Source organism: Mytilus trossulus, chromosome 9, assembly GCF_036588685.1.
Source record: "Mytilus trossulus isolate FHL-02 chromosome 9, PNRI_Mtr1.1.1.hap1, whole genome shotgun sequence".
NCBI lineage: Eukaryota > Metazoa > Mollusca > Bivalvia > Mytilida > Mytilidae > Mytilus > Mytilus trossulus.
The window spans coordinates 40,076,158-40,089,738 of NC_086381.1; the positions used below are offsets into that span (position 1 = coordinate 40,076,158).

Sequence of the window (13,581 nt, forward strand, 5' to 3'; positions counted from 1 at the left end):
TCCGGGTTACAATATCTATAACCTTGTATATTATATACCTCGAGGTAGTTACATTACATATTTCAGAAAATGGGAAAAATTAAAGGTAAAATGGCAAAAAAATTATGAAAAAAAGTGAATTTGCTCATTTATTTTTATGAAGATGCTTCATATCTGCATTTTATTTTACAGGAGGTCCAGTGGTCGAAATGAATGGAGATGAGATGACGCGGTGAGTAGGATACACATATCAGCTGACATAACGAAACAATCTGTTAGGGTTTATTATATAGGACACTGCTTTAACTTGAGGAAAATTTCAATAACGGTGCTGGCATTTTCCCAGTGCCCAGACTTAAAAAAAAACTGATTTTGATTTTAAAAATAAAGTTACACTATAACTGATTTGGGCTTTTTCCATAAAAAGCGACCCCCCCCCCCCCCCCCCCCAAAAAAAAAAATGCTGGCATTTTCAGACTTTTTATGTTCACTATTTTTCTAGTCTTAAATTGGGACAAATTCTTCAAGTAGCTGCAGCTCAATCATCAATGTACATGTACTTATAGATTATCATTGATCGTCTCAACGAGATCGATTTTTTCGCTCGAGCTGGGATGACATAGGCAATGGAGTTAAGATAACCAATGATAATCTGTTTATTGCTATTTTACTTATGACGATGTTTTGTTTTCCATTTCATGTCAATTTCGTAAGCAATGCCACATGCCTGCTTAGTTTCTTGCAATAATTTTCCATCTCAAGCGAGTAGCATGATATATATATGAAAAATTATCTAAAAAAAAGATCAAAGGAAAATTGCACAAATTAGAGATAAAACTAGTTAGCGCTGCTAGAAGACTCAGACTAAAACAAAATAAGACTATAAAATACTCAGCCTACCATTATTTGTATGCAGAAATATATTGAACAAACTCAGACTACCATTTATCATGTTTATAGAAAATTGTGATGCCAATGGACTTTTTTTTACTTTAAAAAAAATACTTTATATAAATTAAACATACATACAAATTTAAGAGAATAGGATAAATATTTTACATCATAATATTAACGTGTGGAATGTGATATTTTTGAATGAGGATAATTACTACTACTTGAAATATTATTGTGATTTTCTCTTTTATTATGTTTATTGGCAAAAGATGTTTTCAAGAATAATTGTCTTGTGTGCGTGTTCATATTGAAGTTGTGCATTATATGTTGGTACCAATTCCATTTTGCTTCATAGATAGATTAGCATAAAAATAAATATGTAGCCTGGTCAGTTCAATAAAAATATATTGATTTCTGATTGAATTCATTACATAAGACTTGAAAATAAAGAAAAACAGCAGTTTTGTTATCACTTGGGTGATTAAATGGATATCAACAGTGCATGTGCCAGTTGTTAGTTTCAATTAAGGTGATTAAAAAGGTGTCAACAATACACATGGCATAAATTGATTTTCGAAATAAAGAAAACAACATCAAGCATCATACTTAACATATTCTGCTAGTAGTCCAAATTTTGTATGGTCCGATTTTGTGAGGCTGATTATGTTATAGGCATCATGGATTCCTAATCAGTATACTCTGGACAGTTTCCAAGAACAAATTCCAATCTGTTCTCAATAAACATCTTAACATTTGAATAAATTCTACAATGTGTATAGTTTGAACCAAAATGTATAGAAAAAAGACAGAAGAAAAAGAAATTACATTGAAATTTATATTTTTGTATGTTAGTCACTGCAAGGATTCCTTGTTCACTGTAAATAGAAATTAGATCCTACGTAGAGGCGGCATTTACATAGTAAAATCAGTGCACGGCATGTAATCATTAGTACAATGATGAGGTGAATTTTCTATCGTAGAGGATCTCACAAGTTAAGGTGGGATGCAGTCATAAAAACAATTATCATGATTATATTATAAGTATGTCTGTTACAGTAGACAAAAGCTGTAAAACTGATTTCATATTTTCATGTACATTGTATGTCTGCCTATTTTATATATATAAAAAAGAAGTCAAGATGTGGTATGATTGCCAATTGATGAGACAACTGTCCACAAGAGACCAAAATGACACACAAATCAACAACTATAGGTCACTGTACACCTTCAACAATGAGCTAAGCTCATACCGCATAGTCAGCTATAAAAGGCCCCAATAAGACAATGTAAAACAATTCAAACGAGAAAACTAACAACCTTATTATCTACACAAGTCTAAAATGAAAACAACATTCAAACCTATGATTGTGTTGGATAAATGTACATGCAATATCTTCATTATTTAGTTTTTTCCTTAAATTTGTAGCATCATCTGGGACTTGATTAAAGAGAAATTGGTCCTACCATTTGTTGACCTTGAACTACATGAATATGACCTAAGTATACAGAACAGAGATGCAACGGATGATCAAGGTACATTTCTTCACTTGTACAAAGTTCTATCTGACAAATGTTTCTCTTTTTGCTGCAGAAAATTTAAGTGACAAAAACTCTGGTACATAATATTTCAATATATATATACATAAAATATGTGAAGACTAGTCAACAGTTTAATTTAGGAAGAAGTGTATTATGAGTGGTTGGTTTGAAAGATAAGTCTTTGATGTCACAGTGATTGTGTACACAATGTAATTATAATTGTTATTTCAGGCAGGGATTGTATTTTATTCATTTAAAGCTGTTTGAGTCTTGTTGCTTACATTTGTAATACCAGGTGTGGATCCAGGGGGGTTCCAGGGTTGGAACTCCCTTTTTGGAAGATCAATGCATTTGAATGGGTTAATTAGTAACTGCTGACCGCCATTGGCGATTGCCAAATAAAATTGATCACAAGATGTAACAAAATGGATCTTAATCATGTTAATATAAATTTAATACTAAACAGAAAACAACAAACTCACAAGTGGCCTTGATGTCATGCCACAAACATGAGGTGTCAATATTTTAGTGTAATATATATATATATATATATATATATATGTACAGGTTCCAGCCCCGGCGCCGGGGAGGAAGTTACGAATCAAATCTACTCTAACATCGTTAGGTTGATTTTATAGGCACTTTATATATATCATGTATATATATCTTTATTTTCATATTTTAGTACCTATCTGTTGTGACTTTTATTTAATTGCATCAATGCAGTAAAAATTAAAAGCCATTGTACAATGGAGTCAGACTTACGAGTATGTTTCACTTATAATTTTTTTTGTTTACAGTGACCATTGATGCTGCTCATGCTATACAGAAATACAATGTAGGAATTAAGTGTGCAACCATTACACCTGATGAGAAAAGAGTGGAGGGTAAGGCATTGATTTAGACTAGTTAGTCATTGTTAGTAGTTATCAATTACAAGAAATTTCATGTTCAAACTCTTTCATTTTATGTTTTTATGCCCAACTTAAGGAAGTTATTGATCTTTACTGTCTGTGTCTGTCCGTCTGTCTGTCCCCCTTTAGCTTATTTGTTTTGGTTGAGGTAGATTTTAATGAAGTTTAAGTCCAATCGACTTGAAACTTAGTTAGTGCACATGTTACCTATGATCATGATATTTCTAATTTAAATGCCAAATTAGAATTTTGACCCCAATTTTATCATTTTATGGTTCACTGAGCATAGAAAACAATAGTGAGAGTAAAGCATCCTTTTACTACGGACTAGTTCTTGTTTGTCCTTGTTAGATGTTTACTTCAACAATATTTGTGTGTTTTGTTTGATGAATGAGCATAATGAATTACCAAAACCAAGGCTAACCTCTGTAGCAGAGGGGGCATTAAGCATGTTAAGGTTTACCCTTGTCCGTCTGTAGATTCCAAAATTGGCTTCCGTTTTCTAACGTGTGTTTGCCTCAACCAAAAGTTATGCAATATATACAGGCTTAATACCACTAAACTCAGATCAAGTACCTCAATTTTTGGGTTACGTCACTTTTATGGTTCTTGAGTTATGTCTGTTTAAAATGTTGTGTAATGCAAGCGGGGGCATCATCAGTCATCTGTTTCCATGGGGACACATTCTCCATTTATTTTTTAGTTGTTTTCTATTGATTCTGGTGATTTGAAAAAATAATGCATATCTACTCTCATAATCTACATAAATTTATTAATATAAGTTAATGTAACTTAATTTTTTTTCAGAGTTTAAATTGAAGAAGATGTGGAAATCTCCAAATGGCACAATACGTAATATTCTTGGAGGTACTGTATTTCGTGAGGCTATCATTTGTAAAAACATACCCAGACTGGTTCCAGGTTGGAAGAAAAGTATTGTTATAGGACGTCATGCTTATGGAGATCAGGTAATCTACGATATCTAGTTTTAAAATTTCATAAAAAGAATATTCAGTTTGTGAATATTTTCATAGGCAAATTTATACAAAAGCTCCAATACCAGCCATTTGAAACTAAAAAAATATGAGATTATGTTATAAAGATTTATGTAACATTTCCTGCATGTTCTGAGGAATAATGATGTCTACATATATACATTAAAGAAATGATGTCTGATTGCCAATGAAACAACAATCAACCAAAGTCAAATTGAAGTGAATTATAGCAACCTAAGGCCACTTAACGCCTGACAAAAAACTACAATGAGCAAAAGCCATACTTCATTGTCTGCTATTAAAGGCGCTGATATGACAATGTGAAACAATTTAAACAAAAAGACAGTTTTATGACAAAACAATAAAAGAAAAAAATTTTGGAAGACACCAACAAACTCTAATCACTCCTGACTTGGAACAGGCACATATAAGAATTTAACAGAATGAAAATGTTCGTGAGCGCTCAACCTTTCCCTTACCTGGGACAGTGTTGTAACCACAGAGTATGAGATTATAGTAAAAAACAGTGTGCAAAGTCTATAAAACAACTAATAAATTAATCATATAAAAATAAAAAGAAATAAGATTGCAAATGAGACAACTCTCCACAAGAGACCAAATGACAGAAATTAACCAATATATATGTTTTCAGTAAGGATTTCAACAATGAGTTAAACCCATATTGTTATCAGCTATAAAACGCCCTGAAATGACATGTTAAACCAATTTGAACTAGAAAACCAACGTCCCATTTTATGTACAAATTATAAATATTAAAACGAAAAACATATACCGTATGATAAACAGCAAGAAACGACTATCACTGAATTACAGGCTCCTGACTTTAAAGAGGCACATAAACAATGTGGTTAGGTTTAACTGATGATGATGATGATGTCTTTTCTGTATTCAGTATAAAGCCACAGATTTTGTTGTACCAGGTGCTGGTAAATTAGAGATGAAGTTCACACCATCTAATGGTGGCGAAGAAATGAAATACACTGTTTTTGATTTCCAAGATGGAGGAGGAGTTGCTATGGGAATGTATAACACAGATAAGGTAAGAAACTGTACACAAGGTCATTATGGCATACAGCAATAGCATTAGACAATGTTGATAATTGTTTCTTATATCTGTGGAGTATACATATTTGGTTAATCATTTACACCCAGTCACGAAAAAGAAAAATGGAGGATGAAAATTATCAAAAATTATTAAAAATTGATGTAGATTGTGCTTTGCTTTTTAAACAGATGAGAGTACACATGTACATTATATTTTAGCTTGAGTGTATCAAATAATCAAGTTTTGATTTGTTTTTTCCAGAGTATAACAGACTTTGCCCATTGTTCCTTCACATTTGCCTTACAGAAAGAATGGCCATTGTATCTAAGGTAAAGTATATAATTAGTTTATTTTATGAAAAAAAATTAAAGCATTTTTTTTTTATAATCGTATGCATCTTATTGGAGAAGAACAGAAGTACAGTTATTGAACACAATAATGCACCAATAAATATAAAATTCAATGTACATATGTATTCAGTAAATTAAGAGAATACATCTAGAGTAAATTAAAATGATGAACAAAGTTCATCTCAAAGATTTTGAAATGTAAAAAAATGTGTTCATAGTTTTGATTGCAAGAACTTTTTTCTTCTTTACAATAATAACTACATGAAAAATACATGGTGTTCCCATATATATTCCTGCAGTTAAATTTTTGAAACTTTGTTCATCCTAATCTTTTCTAGATTGAACTTCATCTGAAACTCGTAAACCCAAACTTTTGAAAGCAAAAAAAAATCAGTATTAACACCTGAATAACATGAATAAGTCTCACAGGATCTATATGACCAAACATTACAAGAATAGCCAGATTCTTATCAAACATTATTTTGATCAAGTAATATTTTATGCTGATGTATAATGCTCTCACTAATATGTTCTTCATTTTATTACTTTAGTACAAAGAATACTATCTTGAAGAAATACGATGGAAGATTTAAAGATATATTCCAGGAAATTTATGACAGGTGAGTAAATATATTCATTTCATGACAACCCCTATTAAAGTCAATTATGCAATTGTCTCCCTTAGCATTGCTGCAGAGGCAAAAAGATTTTTTTTATGTTGGTTAAAAAAGAAAAAAATATATTTGCCTTGACAAATATCCTTCTTCATGTACATGTACTTATGCATTGCAAAATTAACATAGTTGAAAATTTTCTTTAAATGTTTGAACATTTTGAAGATTTTATATTGAAAAATAAATAATTCTTTAGAAGGAGCTATATTTCGAGACAATACTGATTTCATGTATATCCAAGAACAAATATCATGTTTATGCAAAACAAATCTTTTACAAGTGGGAATTATTCATGTTCTTTCAGTATTTTACTATTCCTAGTCTAAAAGAAAAATTATTCATAATTGTGTTATATTTTATCTTGACAGTCAGTATAAGAAAAAGTTTGAAGATAAGAAAATATGGTATGAACACAGACTTATTGATGATATGGTAGCTTATGCCATGAAATCAGAAGGAGGCTTTGTTTGGGCCTGTAAAAATTATGATGGTGACGTTCAATCAGATTCTGTAGCTCAAGGTAGGTTCTATTCTTGTTCTGTTTTCACAAGAAACACAATAATATAAAGTTAAGAATCATTATAATGCATGAAACATTTCTTGTAACAATCGTTTTGATTGGATAATATTACCTATTTCCATGGCATCAATAATCAAAAGATGCTATGAAAATGTACACAAAAATGCAGTGGACGTATAATGGCAGATTTTAAATGTTTGATTTGACATTGTTTTCTGTCAGTTTCATTAAAATCAATTACAATACAGGTAGCTCCTTAATGTATGTATTTGTGCCAAACGGTGCTTTAAAAACCTTGATATGCAAATAAAAGGTCATAACTGTAAACATATTCAAGATGTCACATTTACTATAAATTGAATTCTAATATGACGTCCTTATTACACTTTGTAAACAAAGACGTGTTCTAATGAGCATAAAAAATATGTTTGACACATGCACACGAACTTACTGTGTACATTAATGTTATTTACATCGTTGTCCTTTAAAATGTATACATCTATAAAGCAGCTAGCATAAAATTTTATTATATATTTTTATAAAACAACATATATTTACCCTTCTCGTATTTTTAAACTTATCAAATATGAACATGATGAAATGTAATGCACAGACTCCTCGGGGAGGAAACAGGAAAAGCCAAACATTTTTACGGTATTTTCGTACGCTTCGACCTACAAAATTACTGTATTTGTCCTATTAGAATTGAAATAATTTCTTCGTGTTATGCTCTATGCTTATTTTAACATGGGTAGGCATTATATTTGACCACATTTTACACCTCGCTAACGCTCAGTGTAAAATATCGATAAATATAATGCCTACCCATGTTAAAATGAGCATAGAGCATGACATGAAGGATTTTTTTCTTACATATTTCATAAAAAATCGTAGAGGAATGCACATTCATTCAATTTGATGTTCAGTTAAAATTTTGGTGATAGATCTAGAGTACAATAATTAAATCAACATCAAAAAAGGTATTGGTTGGCCGTATTAGCAATTCTCTACAGTATATTTACAAACAATCCTTGTTAGTTTTCAATTCTTTATAGATTTCAAAGCTAGAAAGTTTTTATTATTGATCAAATTCAACAACACTAACAATTACATGAAAAGTCTATAAATAATTGATAGCAATATGGCAAATATAGTTGTGAACTGTTAAAAACCTATTAATTTACAACCTATTTATTTATTTTCAGGCTTTGGATCCCTTGGAATGATGACCAGTGTATTGATCTGCCCTGATGGTAAATCTATTGAATCAGAAGCTGCCCATGGGACTGTCACTAGACATTACAGATTCCATCAACAGAACAAAGAGACATCAACTAACTCTGTTGGTAAGATCTCAAATGTTTAAAAATAAATCATGATTCTTGCTATGATCTTTTATAAAAATTAAAAGTATTTAAAGATAAGATATTTTATGCATTTTACATGTTATAATACACCAAATTAAAACTTTTAAAATTAACATTATGTGCAGAATTTTCTCACTGTGTTGAAGACCCACTTTGGCCTCACGCTGTTATCTACTCTTTGTTTGGGTCGTTAACTCTTGGACATATTCCCCATTTCCATTCTCAATTTTAATTTTGATAGGAATATTGGAACAATTTCAGTTTTTCTTTCAATAAGTTAAGTAAAAGTTATGTCCCTTGTAGTGTTTAAAACTGGGTATTTGTATTTTGAGTCAAACTACACACATTTGGAAACCTTTCAAGGTAACAAGAGTAAAGAATAACTCTAAATTAGGCCATAAAAAAGAATAGGTTTGTTTGCCTAAACCCTACCTACCCAGAAAAAAGCTGCCTACTCAAAATTTTATTGTCCTGATTTAAAGAAGTTTTTTTTAATCAGATAGGCATGAAGACTAATAAACACACGATTCTTCAATTTCTTTTTTTTTATAAAAATAAAATGCCTACCTACCTACCCACTGTGTCAACCTTTGGGTAGGGTTTGGGAAAACCAAAATATTTTAATTGTGACACCTCAATGTAAAGAAATTAAAAAGATGCAAAGAATTTTTTTTTTTTTTATTCTAGCATCCATATTTGCATGGACAAGAGGATTAGCACATAGAGCTAAAATAGATGAGAATTCTGAGCTGAAGAAATTTGTTGAAAGTTTAGAAGCAGCCTGTGTTGGTGTTATAGAGGCTGGAAAGATGACAAAAGATTTAGCTATCTGTATCAAAGGAATGGACAGGTAAATTCACTAGGAAAATTTCAAATAAACAGGTATAAAGTAGTTACTGTGGATTTATTATTATTCATTTGATACCAATTTTCTTGGGTTTCATGGGTATAAGTGAACCACGAATTACAAATTTTTCTATGGATTTGTGTCCAAAGATTGACAAAACCATGAATCAAATATCCACGAATTTGCAAGTTTTCCTCAATCCAAGAAAATTGATACCCATGAAAACAAATGAATTCACAGTATCTTTTATCTGTGGATTGTACTATTTATAAATAGGGAGATGTGGTTTGAATGCCAATACGCTCACTACCCACATCACCCACCAGAGTTCAAATGAAGTGGATGTAAACAATTATACTAAACTGTACAGCCTTCAATAATATGAAAAAATCACATTACTTTAAGTCAACCATTAAAATCTCTGACAAAAAAAAATTGAAACAATTTTTACAAGAAAACTAACAGCCTAATTTATAACAAATTAATTTCACGAAAAAACAAATATGATAGACATGAACAAACAACAATAACTGAACTATTATAGACCACTCACTTGATACATATAGAATGTATTTGAATTAACCTATTTGCTGCTGTTTCAGAAAAAAATCTCCCTAATTTGTATAATGAGGCAACTGTCCATAGTTTTTGGGAAGCTTTTATTTTACGTTTAAAAAGTCATTAAAATTTGTGTTCAGTGTTTGTAAGCTTTGTTTCTTCTGATATATTCTCCCTTGTCTACTTTTATTTATGTAACAAACATGCACACAGTTACAAAACTTTTCTTATAACTCTATTGCTCTGAGGAGAGGGCATTGAAGTGTTTTAATTAAACATAACTTAAAAAAATACAATTGAACACAACACATAAATATAACATGAAATATTATAGAATTAAACACAGTTTTGCTAGAAGTTATTGGTGTGTAAAATGGGGCGATTAACTCACAAACTATAAAAGTCCAAAGGACTTTTTGGGCATTCAAGTTAAGTTTGTGAGTAAGAGCCACAGTTTACACATCAATAACCTAATGTGTTTAATCCATATAATTCTTTAGCCAAATATTTGCGACTATTTATTCACATGTTGTTATTTACTGGCTACTATGATTATATTCAAATGCACGAGTGACATGTCCTAACTTATGAGTTATGGCCGCCATATTGACTATCTAAAACCCATGAATGTGGGAGCAATGCAACCAAATCTAAAATAAAGTAGTAACTACCTCCAAACATCATTTTAATGAGATATCAGAATTTGAAGCTTACAAGTAATGAAATAGTCTTTTGTTTGAATGTTTTCATTCATACATGTATGACGTTTGGTTTTGAGTGACATAACTTATCCAAATCATTCATGAAATTTCACAGATTTTTTTAAAATCATTGTAATTTTATACATTTTCAAAGCTGTCATGCATTATTGCTTTTTTGTTCTATATTCATAAAAGAGGGATGAAAGATACTAAAGGGACAGTCAAACTCATAAATCTTAAACAAACTGACAACGCCAAGGCTAAAAATGAAAAAGACAAACAGAAAAACAATAGTACACACGACACAACATAGAAAACTAAAGAATAAACAACACGAACCCCACCAAAAACTAGGGGTGATCTCAGGTGCTCCGAAAGGGTAAGCAGATCCTGCTCCACATGTGGCACCCGTCGTGTTGCTTATGTGATTTCAAATCTGGTAAATAGTCTAATTCGGTAGGTCACATTCATAAGAATAGAAACAACTGATATGAATTTGTTTTTCAATGTCAATTTGCTGAAAATCCCAAGATCCCTGCATGCATGTGTATTGTGCATTAATAGATCAGTGAAGGTTACAAAAGTAGATTCGGAACATGGTTTATCGAATTGTAAACCAAGTGAAAAATTCTAATTGACCAAACTTATTCAAGTATTAATAGATATTCAAATCTTATAAGAAATATCAAATATAACACAAATACATCATAAAAAAATGAAATTCTGTATAACCTGTAATAATTATACCCCCGCTTTAAAAAAGAGGGGGTATACTGTTTTACCTCTGTCTGTCCTTCCGTCAGTCAATCCGTCCGTCCCATGAATATTTTTCGTCACATTTTTCTCAGACACTACAATACAAGGATTTCTGAAATAAGGTTTCAGGGTTTATCTTTACCGTGTGATGCGTTTTCAGATTGATCACTTGACAACTTCCTGTTTACTGAACACTTGTATGATTTTACACATGATAGCCAAGTTGAAAATTTTCATCACATTTTTCTCAGGAACTTCAATACTAGGATTTCTGAAATTTGGTTTCAGGATTTATATAAGTCAGCTATACCGTGCGATGCGTTTTCAGATTTATCACTCGACAACTTCCTGTTTACCGAACACTTGCATATTTTTACACTATTTATATTGTCCACATGCGGCGGGGGTATCATCAGTGAGTAGTAGCTCGCAGTTTCACTTGTTCACCAATCACCATGTAATTTATTTTTCAGTGTGGTAAGAAAAGACTACCTAAACACCTTTGAATTCATTGACGCAGTAGCAGAGGATTTACAGAAAAGATTACAGAGTTGACTAGAAGATAGCAAACTTTAGGGACTTACAATTTAAGGGTGATCATTCTAAGTGTTCAAAACATACCATTGTCACTGCCCAATGGCCAAGTAGTCAGACTGACCTTCATTAGACATATTTAAAACTAACACATTCCTGTATTTATTTGACAAAGCTATTCATGCATTTTGCCATGACCTCTTCTTTTAATGGAAAAGCTGTAATCAACCTTTCAAACATTTTTTGCTTTTTATTATTTATAAAAGGGCAGATTTTTTTTTCTATCTGAAATTGTTTCTGGGATGCAATTTCATTTTATAGCATAATCATGTATAAAAGTGTATGCCTGTTTTTCTAGTACTATACATGTTGTTGAAAACACATATTAATGATTTTTAAAGTGTTTTGCAAGTAAAAATAGCAGATATGATTTGTGTGTTACCTGTTTAAAACAGAAACCTTTCTGTTAATGTGATTTAATAAGCATTATTATTGATAGACTTGATTTTAAATGATTATCTATGTTGTGGTATAAATATTATGATTGTTAAGAATGATTGTATACTATTTATCTTTTCTTTAAGATTTTTTTTTAACTTTTAAGTATACATGCTGGAAATTCATGTGATTTATTTTGGGTAGTTACTTTATTATTTAGATGTTTTAATTTTTTTTTAAACTCTTATATGTTTGATACATAAAGCTTTTAAATGGCAGATTTTAAATCAAGCTTTACATATTTTAATATTACTTAACTTAAATTTAAATTTGTAAGAATATTTAGTCATTTTAATTTATCGGATTGCATATTGTAATTTGCTTTTAAAATATGTTGTTGTTATAATTACTTCTTCAGTATTAACCAGATTAATAATATATAAATGAATAATGTGATGAAATTGTGCAATCATGTTCTTTTTAAGATAAATTTATGTAAATCAAAATTGATTGTGTATAAATGGCATTTGTTTGTGTATGTGATTATTTTCTAAAAATTATTAAATGATAACACAGATTTAAATATGTATGGCATTTTTCATATCCTTAATGTCAGAACAAAATAATTATGTTAAAATATTTTTTATGAACTTAGTAATATTTTCATATTAATTGTGTGAATTCTGTTTACAAAAACAAATTATGAACGTAAAACAGACGCTACAACTTCGTTTTTATTCTACAATATTTTCATACTAAAACTATTTTCTTTCATTGAAGGACATTAAATAATTAATTTTGAATGATCCAAGCTTCAGGCTTTCTGTTATTACATGTTTAAAATGAATTAATTGATAAATACTGCAATAAATGATAAAAAATTGCTTTTAAGATATAAGCAGTAAACATGTGTTGTGTTTTTTTTATGGGTGTTTTTGTGTATTATTTGAATTTGTTAATGGTGTGAATGTTTTCATTAGTTATTACAAGGCAATCTTTTCAGTACACTGTGATGATCTAAAAATTATTTTAAAATAAAAGTTTAATTCTATTTTCATTGATTTTTCTATTCATAATGAAGACACAGATCTAGTTTAGGAAGCTTGCTTGTCAGGTTTTGGAATTTTGGTAAGATTTTCGGAATCCTCTGGTTTTATCCATTTGAAAGCCTTAACAAATTTTGCCAGGGGACCCCCATTTTTGTCGAGCCTTCGACTTTAGTCGAAAAAGCGAGACTAAGCGATCCTACTTTCAGTCGTCGTCGGTGTCGTCGTCGGCGGCGTCCACAAATATTCACTCTGTGGTTAAAGTTTTTGAAATTTTAATAACTTTCCTAAACTATACTGGATTTCTACCAAACTTGGACAGAAGCTTGTTTATGATCATAAGATAGTATCCAGAAGTAAATTTTGTAAAAATAAAATTCCATTTTTTCCGTATTTTACTTAT

The 13,581-nt window shown here is 30.5% G+C and overlaps 1 protein-coding gene across 1 annotated transcript; it reads left to right on the forward strand.

Moving 5' to 3' along the window:
- The first annotated feature begins 51 nt into the window (after positions 1–51).
- Positions 52–13,183, forward strand: LOC134682908 (isocitrate dehydrogenase [NADP] cytoplasmic-like). Its single transcript, XM_063541820.1, has 12 exons — positions 52–85; positions 172–211; positions 2,300–2,406; positions 3,213–3,299; positions 4,134–4,294; positions 5,235–5,381; positions 5,649–5,716; positions 6,289–6,357; positions 6,780–6,931; positions 8,137–8,277; positions 8,986–9,148; positions 11,634–13,183. The coding sequence occupies exons 1-12, from the start codon at positions 70–72 to the stop codon at positions 11,713–11,715; spliced, it is 1,233 nt and encodes a 410-aa protein (XP_063397890.1). The 5' UTR covers positions 52–69; the 3' UTR covers positions 11,716–13,183.
- Positions 13,184–13,581: the final 398 nt, after the last annotated feature.